At 38.1% G+C, this 20,907-nt stretch overlaps 1 protein-coding gene across 1 annotated transcript in view; it reads right to left on the reverse strand.

Moving 5' to 3' along the window:
* Positions 1–20,907, reverse strand: part of LOC119772235 (polypeptide N-acetylgalactosaminyltransferase 18-like) — a 210,369-nt gene that overhangs the window by 105,186 nt on the left and 84,276 nt on the right. The window contains exons 7-8 of the mRNA XM_038268590.1: positions 8,477–8,674; positions 6,325–6,439 (exon numbers count right to left, since the gene is read on the reverse strand). Of these exons, the coding sequence (XP_038124518.1) occupies positions 6,325–6,439; positions 8,477–8,674 (313 nt within the window). The remainder of the gene's footprint in view (positions 1–6,324; positions 6,440–8,476; positions 8,675–20,907) is intronic.

The following is a 20,907-nucleotide window of genomic DNA, read 5'->3' on the forward strand; positions in this document are numbered from 1 at the left end:
TGTTTGCAGGTACTTGCTAGTAGCGCAGTCTGTGCATATATAACTCAGAGAGCAGCACAAAAGCCTGTCTGAGGAGTAGCAAATCAGGGAACACCGACTAAGATTTTAAAAACCACCATGATCGGTTTCAGATTTGAAAGTGACAGCTGTATGGAGTGAATTTTGTTACATTACTGTTGCAAGCCAAGGATATGTTTTGTAAATGAAAATACAAAAAAATACATATTATTTAAAATGAAATAAAAACAAATGAACTGAGTTTTGTATTCTTTTCAAATTGAGTTTCAGTAATCACATTCTCCTTACTTCAATCACCTGCTTTTGACAGTGCACACTGAATAATGCATACCAATAGAAATGCTTCTTTGCTCTTTACTCCTGAGGAAAGTCTGCCCAAGAAGTGAAGGGAATGTAATCTGTTCACAGGTGTGTTGTAATAGTAAACAATTGTGACTAAATGTGTCAGTATTGCAAACATGCCTCTGCACCTAAATTATCATCATCCAAAGCAGTTTTCCTTTGTGGTTAGTAAGAAATACAAAGGGGCCATCTCTGTTTCCCCAACAAGTGTTTAATTACAAACAAAATACAAGAAGCACAGTGCAAAATAGAGTGCACACAGACAGTATTGTTTGCTTAATCACTAAAGAGATGCTGCCCTTTTATATAATTGAAAAATTGCTATGTTGAAAAATGTTGCAAACATTTTTAACCTTGTACCAATTTCCTGGGAAAAAAGACCTCACATATGGCTCATTGAGGCACCTCTTCTCATTAAAATTTGGTGCTTTTATGCCTTACATTGCAGTTTTAATTGGTTTCCCTGTATGAGTCTAATGATTAAATTTTTTCTTTAAAGACCAATTTTTAAGAGACTCCACGTTCAGTTTTAATATATTGTTTCATTTATTTATTTATTTTGGAGTTTGTCATGATCTTGGTGCTGATGACTGGTCTGATTACTCATTTAATTTCACCTGCCTATCTTGTCAGGGTTTGGTTAAGGGCTTTGAGGACCCAAGTGCAGAGGTAAGGAGGCAGAGGTGAGTCTTTTTAGATTCAATGCAATTACTAACAGGCAAAGGCAACTGAGGCAGGAATCCAAAAATCCAACATAAAAAGCACAGAAAAAAACAGAACCATGGAGATATCAGGGAAAACATGCATTAGGAGCCAAGGAAAGACGAGGAACCAGCACTGAGGAACTGCACAGGGAGAGTATGTATGGAAGACTGAACAAAGACAGGACTAATGAGCCGATTGGGAGCAGGTGTGAACAGAGGATTCTAGAAGGGAGCGAGGGAAAAGGAGACCAACACAAGAGGGCAACAAAGAGAAACCTAAGAACTCAAATACATCCGGAAAACAGAACAAAATAGGAATTAAACCGATAAAACTAGAAAACAAAGAAAAACATGAATCAAAGTGAAACTGAAACCTCAAAGCAAACGTAATGAAACCAAGACCGTGACATATCTCTGCCCAGTTCTCATTACGGTCCATCTGATCCACCTGCACAAGCCTTTATTTAACAAGCCTTCTAACCAGTCATCAGTGCCAGCTTGTTTGAGCTTGTGGTGAGAGTTCTCTAGTGTACCTAGTTGTTTCAGATTGCCTGTTCGGGACCCATTTAGTCTCTTGACCTATGAGCCCACCTGCTCCTGTTCTGATCTGTTTGCCTGACCTGTCCTCAGACTCCTGCTAGATTTCTGTCAGTCTGTGAACTGAACCTGGAACTGTTTCCCATCACCGTCCTGGTATTCCCTTCGGTACCTCTTCAGACTTATGATCACCTGGCTCTGACTCCAGAGCATGTCTTCGAGAACAGCTTTGGCTTCGTCCTCTGGATTATCCTGCATTCCTTCGTCTGATCTCCTGCCTGTCCTCTAACCTCCAGGACTTCAGAGTCTAGGACTCTCTGGGTGGCACCACATCTTGCAGCCAGCCGACCAGCTGGAATCAACCTCCTCCTCTGGGCACAGAGTGACCAGGTTAGTGACTCACTGTTCATTATCATCCTCCACCAGATGGACCTGGTCCCTAACCTGTGTTCTCCTCCTGCCGAGGTTCCTAGATGCGGACACTGTTCCCTGCAGTTCTGTCTTGAATGAACGTTTTGTTAAATCTAACTGTCTTTCTGCCTTTATTCTTGGGTCCTTTTGTTCTGAGCCTGACAGGCTAGTTAAGGTTTTTAATTAGATGCATTATTTGCACAAAGACTCGGGGTCCAGTTTACATTTTTTGCTGTATTTCTTTATTTAGGATTAAAATATATATATTGTTCTGGGGTTAAATGTTATTTTAAAAATCAAAGTTCTGAAATTATTGGTATCATATTAGTTGAAAATTCTCTCCTGTTGGCAATTTGATCATTAATATAAATAATTTCTGGGTCAATTCATTGTCAAGAGAAATTTAATTTCTTTTTTCATTAGTTGTTGGGCTGTGTATCTGTATAATGACTGTGCTTCAAAGAGATTAAGGAGAAAATATGACTCATACAACTTTTTTGGAAAACAAGCTTAGAAAAGATGTGAATATCCTACACGAAAATGTCCCCTTTCTGCCTCCTCAGTATATTTGGAAAGGGTACATTTGTTATGCTGTGCTTAGATTGTGCAAATTTATTTCACAGTGTTTCTAGGTAGATTTAGCATGTAAGGAATTTTATGTATCTGGAAAAAAAATGTTCATTTGAAAAGCAGGTCCTGCTGTGTTAGTGTTAAATCTTTCCTTCAGGGTTGCCTCATTGCCTGCGTCCATTCAAAGAGCTGCTGCATAGCAATAACTAAACTGTTGTACTGGCTCAGAGCCCAGACAGGAGCAGGAACCAGAGCCAGATTCTGAGTCGGTGAATGCCACTTGCAGAAATACCTCGGCTCTCTCTCTATCCAGGAGTTAAAGATGGGGTTAGAGCATGAGGAGCTATTCTTCAAATATAGCAAATTGTGTCTGAGAAAGTGGGTGTGCAGAACATGATAGAGACAAATGTAAAAAAAAAAAAATAGACAAGAGAAGAAAAGGAGAAAATGTGTGAAACATTAAATAAATGTGACAAAGGAAGATAAACTGAGGAGTACAGAGTGTGGATAAAAATATGAATAAAAGGTGCTGGTCTTTTTTATTTTCCTTTTTTCTATATAAAAAATGCTCATTGGAAAAATAAAACAGCCACAATGCAAACCTACAACTGATAACTACCTTTCTGTCACCAGCTTTTTGTTTTTCTTTTTTCGGGTTTATGTTTAATACTGTAAGTTTCTCTAAATGTCTTTCAGAAGTTTTAATCAGAACAAAAAAGCAAAGTTGTGTATTATAAATCATATCAAGGAAAGACTGCCTGTAGTGATAAAGAAAAGCTGTCTTGAGACAATGAGGATTAAATGTGCACAATAATGGGCCATGGTGCTGATGAAGCATCATGAAAGCGTTTTTTATCACAGTGGGGCCAGAAATACAGAACGCTTCAGTGGAAAAAATGAAAAATAAAATAAATCTCAGCGATAACAAAAGGCACCGCTGGTTGGCGAGACGGATATGGAAATAGAACAAACTGGCTGTTCTCTGCCTTAAACCTCGAGCTGAACTTCACACATGATGAATTATTTAGAGTAAGAGAAAAGCCCTTGAGAAACGAGGACAGAACTGATTCTGTCAAAACATCACTGCTGATTTACATATTCATCGATCTAAAAGACGAACAATTTGCCATGTCGCCTGCTAAGTCAGCAAAAATGGAAAATATTGATTCTTACCATCACTCCTGATGTGTTTTGTTAAAACAGCTTAGGTAAATAAAGTGGGTCTGTGTGAACAAGCGATTTATTAAGATTTACAGAGTAGATGCATGTCAGTACTAATACTTCTACAAACTATTCCCCCGTGTGCAGCGACAGTTGGAAAATAAAATATTCACATCAGTTAAATTCTTCTGGGTTTTTTTTAATCTGTGCTTGAGTTTTGCAAATAAGTGTCATTCTGTTATAGACCAAGAACTTGAGCATTTCAGGTAAAATAAAGTTGGAAAGCATCAATATCCCCACAGTAAATAAAAAATTCACCTCCTTCCTCTTGGGAACCAGATTTCAGTTCTTCTGTGTCAGGCAGACACTATGTCTACCTTTAAAACTCAGAATCATACGGTAAATTTACTCTTAAAAGTAGGGATGCACGATATAATCGGCCCCCTATCGGTATCAGCCTTAAAACTGAATATCGGACATCGGCCACCCCACCGATATTTAACCCTATATTTGATCAGCTTCTAAGTTTCTAAAGTCTAAAAAAAAATACTACTACTTCTTCCTCAGAAACTTCTTTTTTACAGACTTAAAAACTTCTAAAGACGAGGGAAAAATATTGATACATTAAAATATCCCAATATCTTCATATGCTGATATATTGCCATTTAAAAACACCATATCAATCTCTTTTACTAATGAAATATTGCTATATGTCATCGTTATGCTACGAAATCCCCGGAAAATTCAAGAAATTTTGACATATTTTATATGTTGATATATTGACGCGGTATCGATCTATTTTACTAACAAAATCTCACAATCATTTGCAAAATATCATGAGAGTTTGTAACAGAACGATGAAATTTCACGAGATTTTGAAAGTAAAATAGATCGATACCGCGTTTTTAAAAATCAATTTGGTATCAGCATATGAAAATATATTTGAGTTTATTATTTTTCAAAGTGTCAGAAATGGATAACAAAACTGCTATTTTCAATGACTACTTATTTTTGTCCAGCTTTAACATCGGTATCGATATCGGTTATCGGCTACATGAGTTTTAAAATATCGGCATATCGGATATCGCCCAAAATCTCAATATCTTGCATCCCTACTTAAAAGTATGGTTTGATGTTGGATCCTTACTAAATTCAGGGCATTACAATGGTGCTGAATATCTGCTTTACATAGTCCTCCAGAGATATAATCTTTGTGTTTTTTCTGTATTATCCTGTTGGAGGTAGCCATCAGTAGATGGGTAGCCTGTCATTGTTTGGGACAGACTTAGTCAGAAACAATATCAAGTTAAGTTATATCCCAATCAGTTATACCCCAAATCTAAGCCTACCGATTGAGCAAAAATTGGTTGAAAAAACAATGAAAAGACAATTACGTTTGGTTGAAAAGTGAAAGGTGAAAAGCCATAATTTTCAGATTGTTGAAAAGACTTTGTAGACTTGGTTTATAATGTCTTTTCATCTTCTAATATTGGACTAAAGTGGGACAAAATCAGACCGATCAAACACAGCCCAATTTTCAATAACTATCTCTGGACTAAATCAAGGCTATGACTGACTGACAAGATTTAGCCTAAAAACCGACGTCTGACAGATGTCTGGTGTTTGGGGGGGTAGTAGAGGACTAAGGCCACTGCAAATGGGTCACTGCGCCCCATGTCTAAAAAATCTGAGTAAATCTACAGTGCCTAAATTACTCAGACAAATACATTGGTTTCCTCTCTATTCTGATGCTTAGTTGAAAAACCCTCCTTCATAAAACGTCTCCTTGCGAATATATCTTCCTTTTTGTGTTAAGCAAGCAGACAGGCGTGAGTAATTAAGTAGCTGGTGCAGTAAATTTATCTTCAAAATTAGTTGATGCAAAATCCAGCTGATGGGTAAAATCATTTAAACACTGCGGCCAACTCCTCAGCAAGGAAAGTTGCAATTAGGTGTCCTAAAAGTCACTAGAAGTTGCTAGGTGATGTCAGCAACTAAAATGTACATTCAGGAATGCTTTAGGAGAGAGGAATAGCTCCACTGTCAGGAGAAAAAATTATTAGAAATACTCTAAATAAATAAACTGCTATACTTAAATATTAAAATTAAGTTATTCTAAGCATTCAGTGATAATTTACCTGAAATAAAAGGTTGTAACAGGAAAATAATCAGATTTGCAGGTGATAACGCCTCTGAAATGTCAAACTAAATCCCAGTTTAGGCATAATATTTGTATAATACTGCTTTATATTATTGATGTTCAATAATGAAATTACCATTCTGACATTGTGTTTAAATTCTGTGACATTTTTATCCTTCTACCCTTACATCATCAATAATCAGCTCAATTTGCTTAAGGTCACACAATGTGAATGACAGATAAGGCTCCAGTTCTGTCAAAGGAAAGGTCGTTTGTCTGCTTTTGCACGATGAATGTGGCTGCAATTTAGATTATTCAATTCACACAGTGTTTATTGATGTAATATACTTGTCCAGATGACACCATGCAATAGATGTCATGAAAATCCTTGGGCACTGAAATGTTTTCGAGTTAGAATAAAGGGGAAGCTAATACTCTTACCCTAATGCCGAGCTCCACATTTTCTCCACCATAAATTTCCATGCCTTCATCAAGCAGGCCGATCTCCTCAAAGTATTTCCTGTCGACCACAAAGCACCCAATCAGAGCAGGACTTCTGAAATAGAAGATGAATAGAGAAAATAGGCATCAGAAAAAAACTGCTTTAAATGCATAGCACTAGGCGAGTTTAAATGCAAATATTCTCTGAAACCCACCTACAAAAGCCTTATTCTAACCCACAATTATCCCACACTGGAAATTACACCCTGAGGAACTGTGTTTTTATTCTGAGAACACTACCTATTCAAAGCTCAGGAGAAATGTTTTAGCGTGTCAGGCTGAAGCCATATGTGTCATCATTCAAACAAATGGCAGTGCTGTCAAAAGGACGGATAAACATCAAACTGAACCGACAGAAGTGGAAAAAATAGCTCTGATTAGTATTCACGCAGTCAGTCCCACACATCTCCTCATATCAATATGTAATACAACATACTGACAAAAAACTTGTTTGAGCGAATTTCTCTTCCCTGAGGAAAGACAGATTGGCAAACAGACAGTAACCTGGAAATGCTGAAAGGAAAAAAGGCGCTCCCATGACAGGCTCTCAACATCAAACAATATCACATTAGGATCACAGCTCATATATAGACTATAGTTGGTTTTATTCACAGTTATCTGGAAAGCCAAAAAAAACATAAAATATTTTCCTTAAAGTTTACTAAACCAGAGGTTAACTGTTAATACAATACATTTCATGCCAAATATAAACATTTGTTAAAAAAGCTGAGAAGATGACCACCATTTGATTGGATATAGATTAAGTTTTCAAATGTGGGGATCCTTTTAAATTTTGTATTTGAATCTTTTATGTATGTCTTTTATGTCCCGTTAAATTTTCTCCTTTCTTCTCGGTGTTTTTATTGTGATCTTTATTTTTAATTCTTAGCATTTTTAGTTCTTTCTTACTGCCTCCTTCTTCTAAACCTGCAACCAGTTCTGCTTTGTCAAACCCAGCTTTTACACCCTATTATAATTCGTGTTGGTATATAAATATGTTTTTACTCTTTAGTTTAAAGTAAAACTGGTTAAAGCTGAAGTCTGTAAGTTTTTAAAAATCACTTTTTTGTCATATTGGCTCAAACTGTCCCTATGCCCAGACAACAGTACATGTGATATGTAACCTGTGAAAAAAACTGCTTCAATTGGTCCCGCCTACTGCCTGTATTTCAATCTGGAAAGAATAATTCGGGACGAGTCAAAACAACCAATCACAGCCAGAGGAGCGTCTGCTGGAGTGTCAATCACAGCTCACACACGCTGAATAATGCCCCCCCCCCCTTTCTGGTCGCATGCGGTAGCCGCGCAGATGCTGTGAGAGGGGTGGAGCTTGGAGGTGGGGCATGAGTGAAGCAGTGAGGGTGGGGGAGTGGAGTGAAACCTGTTTTTCTTCAAATTTTCAGTGGAAGTCTGCTCTCTCCTCAATGTTACAGACTGCAGCTTTAAGACATTGAAACCGGTTTAGTTTAGCTCCAATGAGATAAGCAGATTTCGTAGTGCTACAGGGTATTTGAGAGTGGCTGTAAAAACAAAGATAACATCCCAAACCATGGAGATGGAGGTAATAATGAGGATTATTTAAAATATAACAATGATAATCCCCTCTTAACAGGTAATAATGTGATGGAGGGGTGTTGGATAGAACCCCTACAGAGGATTCCATCCGCAGAGGGACTTCAACTCTCATGTGTGAAACAACAGTGACACATGGAGGGCTGTGATTGGGTGGTTACATCCCTGCATTAGTTTGTAAATTGCGTTAAGGCTTTATGATATAACAGGTCCTGTTTAACTTGCTTTGAATCTGTTATTTTATCCTCCAGGATTCATGTGGGTTTTATTAAACTGACACTTTATGTATCAGAAACTAAATTCAATGTCATGCAGGGGAATCAGAGTTCAAATCTAATTTAAATGGAACAAGCTTAGTAATCGTACTTCAGTATGCTTCAAGGTCAGTTAATAATTAATAAACTATTGAGCTTGTTTTATTCATAGAAAGAAATTCTTTGTGATGATTATATATATATACATATAAATATATAATACGGCTGGAATGTTCTCCGAAATGTGCAGATTTTTTTCTGGTTACCTGATGGGAGCTGTTTGGTTGCGTAGCATCCACCAGGCTTTTGGTGGGTTGAGATACCGACACCAGAGCTCCCAGTCGAAGCCCTGAGCAGATAGAGGGTACTCCTCAATTTCAAATGTGTCGTACTTGATGTTGTCAAAAGAAGGGGAAACCACTCTTGTCCTGTCCTCCTTTATTCTCTGTAGAATTGGTTCTGCCCTGTAGAATGATAGAGCACATGCAGTCTTTGAGTGGACATACCTGCATTTCTCGTGAGAATACACAATGATAGTGAGCAGTCAGCAGAAATGGCTTCTAAACAGTGTAATGGGCAATTTAACGATGGAACAAGGAGGGCAGCTGTCCCCCCATTTATATAGGTGTGGGTGAAGAAAATTCATTTTTTTGACCAAGAAAAAATGGGTTATCCTCCCACAGTCCGGCATATGTTTACAGTCCATGTTAATGCACATTTATTTAAAAGAAAATGCATTTTATAAAAAGCTAGATTTTCAATCTCCTTCAAAATGAAGAAACTTTGATCAGATGCATCGACTTTCCTCCAGTAAGTCCCAACATAATCTCCTAAATCAAGCAATTTACAGCCTCAGATAGGAAAGATGGAGGAAAATGAGCTTAATCTAAATAGCCTTTTTCAGTGTTACAAAAATTATGCATCTCTTCTACTAAATAGTAAATCAGGGGGAAAACATGATTAAAGATTCTATGACTTTGCACTTTTCAGTAGATTGCAGGCTGCTCAGACTTGTATGACTTGTGACCAGTCTGCTACAGGGCCGCCAGCAGCAGCTGATGTACCGTTTCTGTCTTCTGTGAGGAAGATTCCAGAAACTGATGAAAAACAAAATCCTAGCGATTTTCTTCAAAGTAAATCTCTGGGATTTTTAAAGTTAAAATTATATATGTATAAAAATTTTTCCCACATTTTATGACATAATCAAGCAACCATGATCAACTTGATTAACTGTTTAAAGAAAGAAATCTCTCTACCTCATATCAGTGAAAAAACCTCAGCACAAAAAAGTTGTTTTAAGTAAAAATTGAAGGGTATCATCAACAGAAAGATTGGAACATGTGCAGACGTGTTTGTACGTGCAGAGATTTTCACAGGAGAAAAGTGATTTGCTTTTGCAATTCAACAGACTAGGTGCAGACCTTTGCTTTTGCCTATGTGCTTCTCTCAGTATACAAATCACATTCTAATGACCAGACACACAAATCCAAACATTTAGCATGTGCAAAGCAGTTTTCTAAATCTGAAAACTCAACTACCACAGATCTTTTTACATCTTTTTTGTACACAGGTATGTTACAAACTGATAAGCAAACATTTCTGCTGTCATTGTTGCCATAAAGGAGGCATTCATGCAATGCCAGAGGATGGAGAGAGATTACATGCAAATATTCAGTCAGGAAAAACAAGTATTATAATAGCAATATATTAATAAAGCAGGATAGCAGGCAATCTTTATACACCAAAATAATAAAAGTGAGAGTCTAAGAAAACTCTTAGTCTAAATTTCAACATTTAGGTATTTTTTATATAACAAAAATAAAATATCAAAAGAGCTGGCAAACAGAAAGAGAGGTGAAAGTGTGCATCTCTTACTCCTTGCAACACTTTTTCCCTAGATTAAACAAAACATGGTTTTGTTTTATCCATTTGCACGTTTTTAGACCTGCAAACCCTTCTCTTATTTTATTGTTTATATTTCTCTTTAGGGGCTTTAATTATTTCTATTTTTACTTTTGTTCATAAGTCTGAGAGACTGAGAGAGACCTATATAAAGTGCCCAATATATGTTATTATTAAAATGACTATTTTTTAATCATTATTGCCTCCAACTACACGGCATAGAACCTTATCTTCCTTTTGCAACTTCTCTCAGCTGCCTGAAGAACAAGCAATCTGCTCATTTCCATGGATGGAACCAAAACGGTTTATACGTCTCAGTATTTGGGTACCAACCTTTTTAGATCAAATCACCTGGAATTTGGCGTCCCTTATTCTGAACCTTTGAAGACCAGGCAATAATAGAAGATGTACTGACAAAAGACGACTCAGGAAGCCATTATTACTATCAGCGAGATTTTACAATAGTGTTAGGGGGAAGCTCAAAATGTATATAAATGGTTTATTAACACAAAGGTGTATTTTTTAGTGAATAAAAGCAAAGCTTTTTTCAGCCTAAACTGAGTCTTGCAGCAACCTAAGAAATGTTGGCAGACTAAAAATTTTATAATTACGGTAGAGTTTTTCGTGCTTAAATAAGCATTTAGAGAAACTACTGAATTCCCTATTCATGCTAATCGCTAACACCAATTACAAAGGTGTCCTAAAGCCTGTCGTAAGGTGGCCTTAGTCCTGCATGTTTTAGATCTGTCCTTTTTCAGCTCATCAGATTTCCACTGATGGTTGTTAAACATGCTTTTGATCAACTGCAAACATTTAAAACTGGTATATTAAAGCAGGATAACACTTTCAATATGAAGGATGCAGACGCCCCCCTTTTTAATTTCTTTTTTCTATTAAACAATATGTAGAACTAATACAAAAAACTGATGCTGTAAAACACAACCGATCATTTAATATAATTATGTTTTAAAACAAACTGAGGCAGGTACGTGCAATTGTTTGATTTTAATAAGGTTTTAACGATTTAAGAAAACAAAGGAACACTAACAATCAAACAGAACACCATTTAAATTGCTTTTTTAATATTCCCCATCAACTCCAAAGCTTTTAAACCTGTTCTACAAGGTTCATCTATCAATACATTAAGCCTTTACAAATCATTGATCATTATAAGGCTATATGCAATGTTTTTTTTTACATGCAGGTAGTTCATTGTGTCTTATATAGATGACTTTATATTAATATTTTTTTTCAACATCGCTGAAAGAACACTTAAGTTTCTGAAGGTTAAATTGTCAAACGGTGAGTTTATAAGGTGTAATGAACAAGGAAATGAAAAAGATGCCAGCAAAATATATCAAAGGAAGTCAAATATACTTTTCCAGAGAACTAGAATGTAATTTAGTTTTTGTTCTTCTTTTTATTGCTGCATAGCAGTTGCGTTTCCAATTGTGGTCAAATGCTTATCAATTCATTGAATGTTTATTAGACTTTAAAGTAAAACAGAGAAACAGTTTTCTTCACTGAATAACCATGGACAGAGAAGATGTAAATGATTCAGTGCAGAGTCTATAGATAAAAGTGCATAGAGAGAATGGATCAGAGGTGGAAGTGGACTCCTCAGGGATGACAGTGCTTTTAGAGAAAGGAGTAAGTTAGTGTCTGGAAGGAAAATTCCCAGGAAGATCTGTCTAAACCCTATTTAACCCTCTAATTTGAACCAAAGAGAGATAACGGAAAAATCTGAACCTCTTGAGAATAGATCTGGATGTCATGCAAGGATTGAGAAAATCTACACACTTCAAAGTGCAGAGTCAGGATTAGGAATATAAGAGATGACGTCTCAATCAGACAAAGGATCCTGTGGATGCAAATGTGAGAATAGTGAGATGGCAGAAGGACTGATTATCACATAGAGGGAAGATACTGTTAACAAGAAACAAAATAGCAAAGAAATGGTCCAAAATGTACTATCTTTAAACAAGTAAGGCAGTCCACTTCATTGCCTTTACAAGTAGGTGCAAAATTCTCCATTGTTTCAGAGTCTAAGTAAAATATGCAACAACACCAAGTCACCATGTTTCACAGAATCATAATAATGTTCTTTCAACCAAACAATGCACATTGTGGATTTCTGTTGCTAACAGGATTTAAATGTTCATTAAAACCAAAAGCATCATTACATCACCATAGTGTTTTTTTTTAATTGGTGGTAAATTTAACTTGCGAGGTTGGTGCTCTCTATACAAAAACATATAGAAAACCTGTTCAGTGAAAAGAATAAAAGGATGGAATTCACAATTAATAGCGCAATTATACTAAAAAGATGGAGTAAAGGAAAATAACCGGGGAAAGCTAAGGGCTGTTGTTTAAAAGAGCAGAGTGCTTTAAATGTACCCCAAGGGAACCACCTGATTATCGTCACTTTATTCTGGGTTTATAAGTTCAATGAGAGAGGTGATAAAATGATTCTGCCCTTTACATTCAATTATAAAAAAAACTGATTAATACAATACAGTAAAGGGGCTAAATTATTTTCTTGACTTAGCCATTGTTTAAAATGGATAATACTAGAAAATATTGTACGATAGTGTTGTTATTGTCAGGACTCCAGTCTATGTGTTTGTTTTTTGTGTTGTTCTCCCTTCCACCAGCAGGAGGCGCCTGGTTCTGGTCCGCCTCCTCACACACCTGATGATGGTTACCTCGTTAACGGAGTGCTCTTAAGCTGCTGATTGCCACTACCTCGACGCCAGAGCGTTTGCCAGTTTTGGGTACTCTAGCAAAGCTGAGTTTTTGCCTACCTAAATTTTAACTTAGTTTTTGTCTTTGCCTCTCGACAGGAAGTCATCCTGCAAACTGGACCTTTTCGGACCTTCTCTCCCTGGAGGAATCAACTGAGCCTCAAACCGAGCTGGGGATTCAAACTGGAGGTTTGGATCCATTTTCCTTGAGAGGACGTTGAGTTTACTCTCTGAGCAAGGGAATCATCTCCATTACGACCCGTTCAAGTACAGCAGGAAATCTGAGTGGCAGTCCGTTTCTCCATTCACAAACAACCATCTGAGTTCTGAGTAAACCCTGTTTCCGCCCTCCACCGAATAAGAATAACACTGGAAAACAGCACAAAGGAGTCAAAGATTCTACAACTTCTCTGGAAACGTAAGTCAACAAGCAGATCCTCTTCTCCAAATCCAAGAATGAAATTTCCCACTGAACCTGAACTAATCATTTGTCTTCCCTTCACCTTCCAGTTCCGGTCGAGCTGAGTTCAGAGCAACTCTGCACCGTGCCTTATCTCTTTAATAAACCTGTTAAACCTTTCCCCTGGTGTCTCTCTGAATTGGTTTTACTGCATGTGGGTCTGAGCTTTAGATAAAATCATGACAGTTATCCATCCATCCATCATTTTCCATCACGCTTATCCCAAGCAGAGTCACGAGGGGTGCTGGTGCCTATCTCTAGCTGTCTACAGACGAGAAGCGGGGTACACCCTGGACAGGTCGCCAGTCCATCGCAGATAGTGTTATTAAATATTTAATTAAATAACTCTTAGACTTTCTTGTGTTATTCAGCAAACACACATCACACTGGCTGAAATAAAGGATAAACAGATGAGATTGTGATTCACACTCAATTAATAGTCAAACAGTTAAGTCTGCAGTCATATTCACAACTTTCTTTCAAAAGAAAATCAATTATTTTCCACCATTATTCAAGTCCAGGTCAAGTATATTTTTCCTTCCTTCCTTCCTTCCTTCCTTCCTTCCTTCCTTCCTTCCTTCCTTCCTTCCTTCCTTCCTTCCTTCCTTCCTTCCTTCCTTCCTTCCATGGTAAATGTCCTGTACTTATATAGCGCCTTTATTCAAGTCAGGAGACTTGACCAAAGCGCTTTACACTACATTCATTCACCCATTCACGCACACGCTGATGGTGGCAAGCTACATTGTAGCCACAGCTGCCCTGGAGCTCACTGACAGAAGCGAGGCTGCCGTACACTGGCGCCACCGGGCCCTCTGACCACCATCAGTAGACAATGCAGGTGAAGTGTCTTGCCCAAGGACACAACGACACTGAAAGTCAGAGTCTGGGCTTGGACCGTCAATCAATCAATCAATCAATCAATCAATCAATCAATCCATCCATCCATCCATCCATCCATCCATCCATCCATCATCCATCCATCCATCCATCCATCCATCCATCCATCCATCATCCATCCATCCATCCATCCATCCATCCATCCATCCATCCATCCGTGCATCCATCCATCCATCCGTGCATCCATCCATCCATCCATCCATCCATCCATCCATCCATCCATCCATCCATCCATCCATCCATCCATCCATCCATCCATCCATCCATCCATCCATCAGCTGCTCTGGGGGGACCCCAAGGCAACGCCAGGCCAGCTCCTCTACAGCCAGAACCTGCTTGTGCAGACCAGGCTGTCGAGGCACCCCGCTTCGACCACCACCCAGTTCTTTCTGCACCCAACCCCTACGGATCCCTCTGCAAGTGGTGGGTCCACATGAGGGCGGGCCCAGATCTTCCGTTTCCAAGTCCAAGAGGCAAATAACTATTATTTGTTAAAATATTCAGAAATCAATAACCATATAGATAACTGATTTTGGACCTGATGTGATTGTATAATTAGCAACTAAAGATAAAATGGTTCTAAAGATATTTACGCATCTTAACCAAGAGTGCCATAAAGCGTGGGAGGTGCAGTAAATGAGAGGGAGGGGGGATTATTTTGTAATGACTTTTCTTAACAGATGCACATTTTCTCAGGATATTTATGCTAATAAAAAGAGAAACAAAAACAGTCGGATTTTCTAAGAGGCCCCATGTTAAAGTCAGAGGGCGAACATCTACCATCAGGGAGACACAATTAGTGAGACCTCCACATTAAGGAGTCATGAAGGCTTAAAGGCTTTAATAAAAAAAAGGAGAATTTTCTAACTGCTGAATACTAAAAGCGTACGGAGCTTTGAAACCATGGGAAACCCTAATTTAAATGAAGCGTAGCCTCAGTAAATGCCAATTAATTATCAACCAATTTATTGCAAAGAAATTGGAATTCAATTTATTACCCAAGAGCAACAATGTCTTTAAGCGGGTTTTTGCAAAGATAAACTTTTAATTTCTCACATAAGTTTTCTTGCAGTTTAAGTCAAATTAATTAAAGTATTGGAATTCATTTGCATCTGCTTGACATTTTTAGCTCAATACTTAACTTTAAGAAAATAAAATAGTTTGACTTATTAAGTTTTAATTTTACATGACACTCCAGTCAGATTATTGTGCTCAGTTATGATTTTGATCTTGTTTGTCTTTTTTCACAGGAAAAATTATTACTCCTATTTTCATGATTTTACAATCTCATGTAGCACAAGGTATTGCACTGAGGTACTGATGTATAAACTGCTCATTTGAGTAGTTAAAGTAAATTATATTACAGTAAATTGTTAATGGAGAAGATAAATGTATTGATAAGTAACAAGAGGGTGTCCTTCCAGCCACACCAATAGGTTAACTGCGAAAAATCACAAATTAACTACCATAAAACACAATTGATTCCTTATTCAAACCTTATTTTTTACTTTTTCTGGTCTTATTGGGTTTTAGTCGGCTGATACTTGGTTGGTCTTTCTTTAAAGTCGTAGGGAAGCGGCTTTTCCAACAGTTGCAGTTCCGAATTCTCTCGAGTGATGCCCCATTTTTACATGAGTGATTGGTCGTTTATCAAGGGGGCGGCATTGTTGTGGCCGAAGGTTTGCAAGCAAGTTTGGCTGTGGCCGCTTTCTCAGAAGCATCTTAACCAGTTAGTAACCCAGTGCTAGTAGGTTCCCAATGGAAAATTACATTGGGACCAAGTAGCACTAAATTGGTGACTTAGCAACGACACAGTACATAATATAGGATTTACGGTATCCAAAATTAATTACATTTGTCTTGGCTGAGCATATAGCAACAGTGGACAGTCACTTCTATTGTGTACATCAATCCTTTATACAGAACATGCATGTAGCAACAGATGGAAGGAAAATTCTCAATAATGAATTCAGAGCATACACACAAAAGGAACACAGAAGCATCGATCTAGGAATAGATTTTTATGAGAGAAGAGTAAAATGTTAGTTGCAACAGCTCTGAAGTGGTTTAATCTAGATTATCTTAGGATCATCTTAAGAGCTGTTACATGTTGTTTGTTGTTGCAGCCCATAGTGGAAAACATTTTCCATTCCAAACTGAAGGGTCACTCTGTTTCCAATTATTATAAGTTTTAAAAATAGCTACTTTCAGCAACACCATCTAATATGTGCAAATTGAAGTTGTTGTTTAAATGACTTACTCCCACGTCCACAGATACATCCTTCCTAATTATACCTCATTGTGCAAACAAGCTATTTTGCATAGAAATTTGGTTGAGATGACAGGAGAGCTACATATAAACACATAGAAGATAAAGGAGGATTAGACTGATAATATCCAGACAATCGCTCAGACACAAAACACCCTGTAATTACTTGTGTTTGACTCAGAATAGGCAACATTGCAGATAATTACAATAAGGGGGGAGACAATTAGTAGATCCAGCAATCAGTTCTTGGGGGCTAATTATACAGCAATTTCTCAATTTCTAAAAAAACATAAATAAAATTCTAAATAACTAAGAAATCTTTGAGGTAGTGGGCAGGTTTCAGAGCACTCAGGATGAAGGATTAGGAGGAAGTTAGAGGAGGAAGAAAAAAGGAAACTAAGAGGTAGGGCTCACCATCTCTTCCTCCCACTGTGTGAAATCCGAGGTGTTCATGCAACTGCTAAAAACGCCGACACAACTCCAACTTATCACTCAGATGGTCGCTACCAGACCAATAAATGTTTCAACTATTTTTTTTAAAGTAATATTGAGCGTTATAATCAAACTGTGTTCTTTCGTGTCTATCAAGAAGGATTTTATTAGTCATAGACCACTACCTCCACACTAGCAGTATGTAGGAGGTTTGTGTGGGATTGTGCGTATGAAGCGATGAGTGTGTAGAGGGAGAGAGCAGGGGATAAAGGGCTTGCGTGGGTTTTAAGAGTAGCAGGGTTAGGAACCTTGTAAGTGTCTCTTTTCTAATCTGGAACACAGCAGCCGACAAATGCTCTTTTGGATCTAACTCAGACATTATAATGAAGTGTTAGCGAGGAAGCATGTTCTGAATACACAGGTGTGTATTGGAAGCAAACTGCTTGCATGTTACTTCTATTCGAGAATGAGAGTGGTATATTTTTCAGGCCGTCACACTGATTAACAGCGACGAAGCCCTGTTATTGTATCCAAGTGTTTTCAAGAGGGGACCCCTAGGTGAAAAAGTGTCCATATTAAAATTAAACTAACATGAATTTTGTGTGAGAAGAGAAAAATTACACTGAATTTCTGCCAGAAATGCTAAAGTGTTTAAAAGGAAAAAAATGTTAGAGAGCCTGGAACAGCCTCATCGCTGCGACAGACGACACATAACAAGCAATGCTAACAGGGGCAGTAATTGACTAGTGCTCTGTAATTCAGTCCTTAATGGATTCGTTAGGAAATGCTGCTGCTTTTTCAACGTTTTTCTCTCGGCACATTTAGGTGGCATTATTTCCACAACCTTCCCTAGAAGGGTTAAGAATGCAGGCAATATCTTATGAACATCATTCAAATGAAAAGCATCGAGCTGCTAATCAGATACAGATGGAGAAAATACGAAGGATATGTCTCATCTAAAGTTTTGGAAGAAAAATAAATTTGAATGTATCTGTTTACTGGAGTCATACCTTCTCATATAAAATACACTTTTTTTTAGACCTACAAATGTCCATTTTCTCTGTTCTTAAACATCGAATAACCCAGGGTTTTTGAGACGTTCAGAGACCCTCTTAGTCCACCAATCTGGAACACATATGGGCATTGCCATTCAGGAGCTGCATCCAACCCCCAAAATTTCTAAAGCCTCTTTCCCACTGAAAATACAGTTTTTAACATGTGTTTTTCATACATCGGTCAACTCACTAACAATCAGCATTTGACTCGCCTCCCATTGGTAAAAAAGCTGGGTCTAACCCCTCGCTGGCAAGCCTCGTGGCCTCTGTCCCCCCACAGCGTGTTTGGTGACACCATCACACTGGGAGCGTGATGATGATGTCACCAGTGCAACAGAAATCAGGAAAGTAAACAATGGAGAGCAACATGTTTCGCTCATTTATCTGTCTGAATCCCTCTCACCACAAGCAACTGGCGTGGTGTGTTGACATCCATACATTTTGCTCAATCATATCACGTAAATTAGCGGGTCAACCTGCATATGGTGTTCTCACAGCATGCCGATCAGAGCCGAGGTGATTTTAACACGGTTTGGTCGCTGAATCGTTTGACCCGGGTGGACACGGTCAGGGAGCCGTTCCCACTGCCAATAAATCTGATTGGTCTAAAGGGGTTTTTCAGCCATTGGGAAAAGGAATATAAGACTCTTTCAGATGCATCCTCTTTTCCGCCGACTTGAGGGATGTATCTATAGACTATCTTTCAATGCACAAAGTTTTCCATCATCCAATCCGGGTTGAAGCGGGTTGTTCAACTTCAGCATAAATTGTGAATAAAAATGAAAATAATATGCCATCCATAACCCAAATTTTTTCAATGCTTTGAGGCAAGAATGTTTTTGTATTAAACCCATATATCTACTCAGTTTATTAGAATTCCAGTGATTTAAAAAGAGGTTAGGAACGTCTCAGTCCCTGCTGGCCCCAGCAGCTGTCGGCAGACTGGGTGGTCTTACCTCCCTCTCCTGTTGAAGGCACCTGATTCCTGGCTCACCTAACGCTGGGTTACACTGCTGGGTGGAAGGTAAGCACATAATCCATTCAGGTGATACTGAAATGTTCACGTTTGTTTAATTAAAGACTTTTATTAGTTATTCAGTAAATCTTGGATGGAATTAAAATTAAACCTCCAAATTTTATAATTTTATTAAACTCAGTTGGAAGTAACATAGGAAATTAATATTTAACTCATCTTTAACACATGCCGGCAGCCATAATACAACTGCTACAGTTCTTCAATGATTATATAAAAAAAAAAGAAAATTGGAGCAAATAGTTGAAATCAAGCCAAAATATTAAATTTAACCTCAGTGGATTAAAAATTGAACAGTATGTTCATAAACTTGATTGCTCTTGCCAAAATAACCTACATTCTACACAAACATTTCTTATTTTTTTTTTATTCCCCAAAGCTGATATATTTTCCAGGAATAACTTTTTTTCTTCAGGCCTTTGAGATTCACAGAAATCTGAAGGCATGGCCTGTTTGATTCATGACATGGCCACTTCAAAATAAAAATGAAGACCCATCAACTTAATCTGAATAATAATTGTTAATTTTTTCGCTTTACCTCAAAATCTGTCATTTGTGTTATTAATTTATATAAACACATACTAGTTTAACATTTAGATTATGCCTGTGATAATACCTTCCCTCCCTGTCAACAAAGAGTATGCTGTCTGGTAACGGTTTATTTCTATCTTTATACATTGTGATGTTTATATGAAGAGAGCATCATGAAGCGAAATATTCAAATCTTTCCGCAAAATATCAACTGGCTGTATCTGTACTTCAACTGGACTTTTCCAACATTTATATGGCTGAGGTCATTGTGCTGACGCAGGCTCCAGGAGCGCCTGTCCCAGAAGCTAAAGGCTGTAAAACATTTTGTCTGCAAGGATTACAAATACCAACTGTTTTTGGTCCTAATTATTATCCCCATCAACTCTGATCAGTTTCACTACTAAAGAAAAGATTTCCCACAGAATAATAACGTCACTACTATGGTGGTTCAACCGTGCTTTGTTCACAACTGTTCTTTAAAAGGTTTTTGAGGCATTTACACAACTATGTTTGTACACAGTCCAAATTACACAAATCAGAACTGTATTTACTAGAAGTATGAAAATACATTAAACAGCATCAATACATCCATCCAATTACATTAATTAAAAAAATCTTCATTGCTAAACACCAAAGACGTGCTAGAACTTAAAAAATAACCTCCACCTAAGAAATAAAATGTTTAAATTGTATTTGAGTTGATATTATTATCAATAACGTTTAGATAAACCAAAATTATTCCATGATATCGAACTCAGACTGTTGGGATCCAGAGGCTTGCCCTCCAGAGGGCGCCGAGGATCCCTTCCTGTTTGTATGTTTTTCTGTTGGGATCTGGGGTACTGTTGGGATCTGGAGTTTCTGCCACCTGTCTCCAGCAGAGAGCGCCATGGGTCTCCTGAGCTGGAGCCTCCTGCACACCTGAGGATCATCAGCTGATCAGGAGACCTCCCTACATAAGCAGCGGCCAGACCTGTCTTCAGCGCCGGAGTGTTGACCAGTTTTGGAAAACCTGATCGAAGCCTGCAGCTTTGGAGGAGCTCATGTTTGGAAACCTGCCTGCCTGCCCAGAAAAGCCAAACCTGAAGATCCTCAGTCTGTGTCTCCCGGTTAGTTCTCAGGAGAGAACTAGGAGAACAACTCAAGGTCTGAACCTCGCTAGGCTGAAGCTAAGCTCTGCCGCTGCTAAGCTCTCTGCTGAATCCACAATCTCTGGACCCAATCGGTTCCCTCTCTCCACCGATCAATCTGAACCTCATCAGGTACAAATCAGAATCAAGACTCTGTCACGACATCACAGCTACCTGGCTAACCAAACAATCCCTCTCTGCAGATTACTCTGTGAAGCCAGTCCCGGACCAGTACCAGAACCAG

This window comes from Cyprinodon tularosa, unplaced genomic scaffold, assembly GCF_016077235.1.
Source record: "Cyprinodon tularosa strain WSP-4 unplaced genomic scaffold, ASM1607723v1 ctg703, whole genome shotgun sequence".
Lineage (NCBI taxonomy): Eukaryota > Metazoa > Chordata > Actinopteri > Cyprinodontiformes > Cyprinodontidae > Cyprinodon > Cyprinodon tularosa.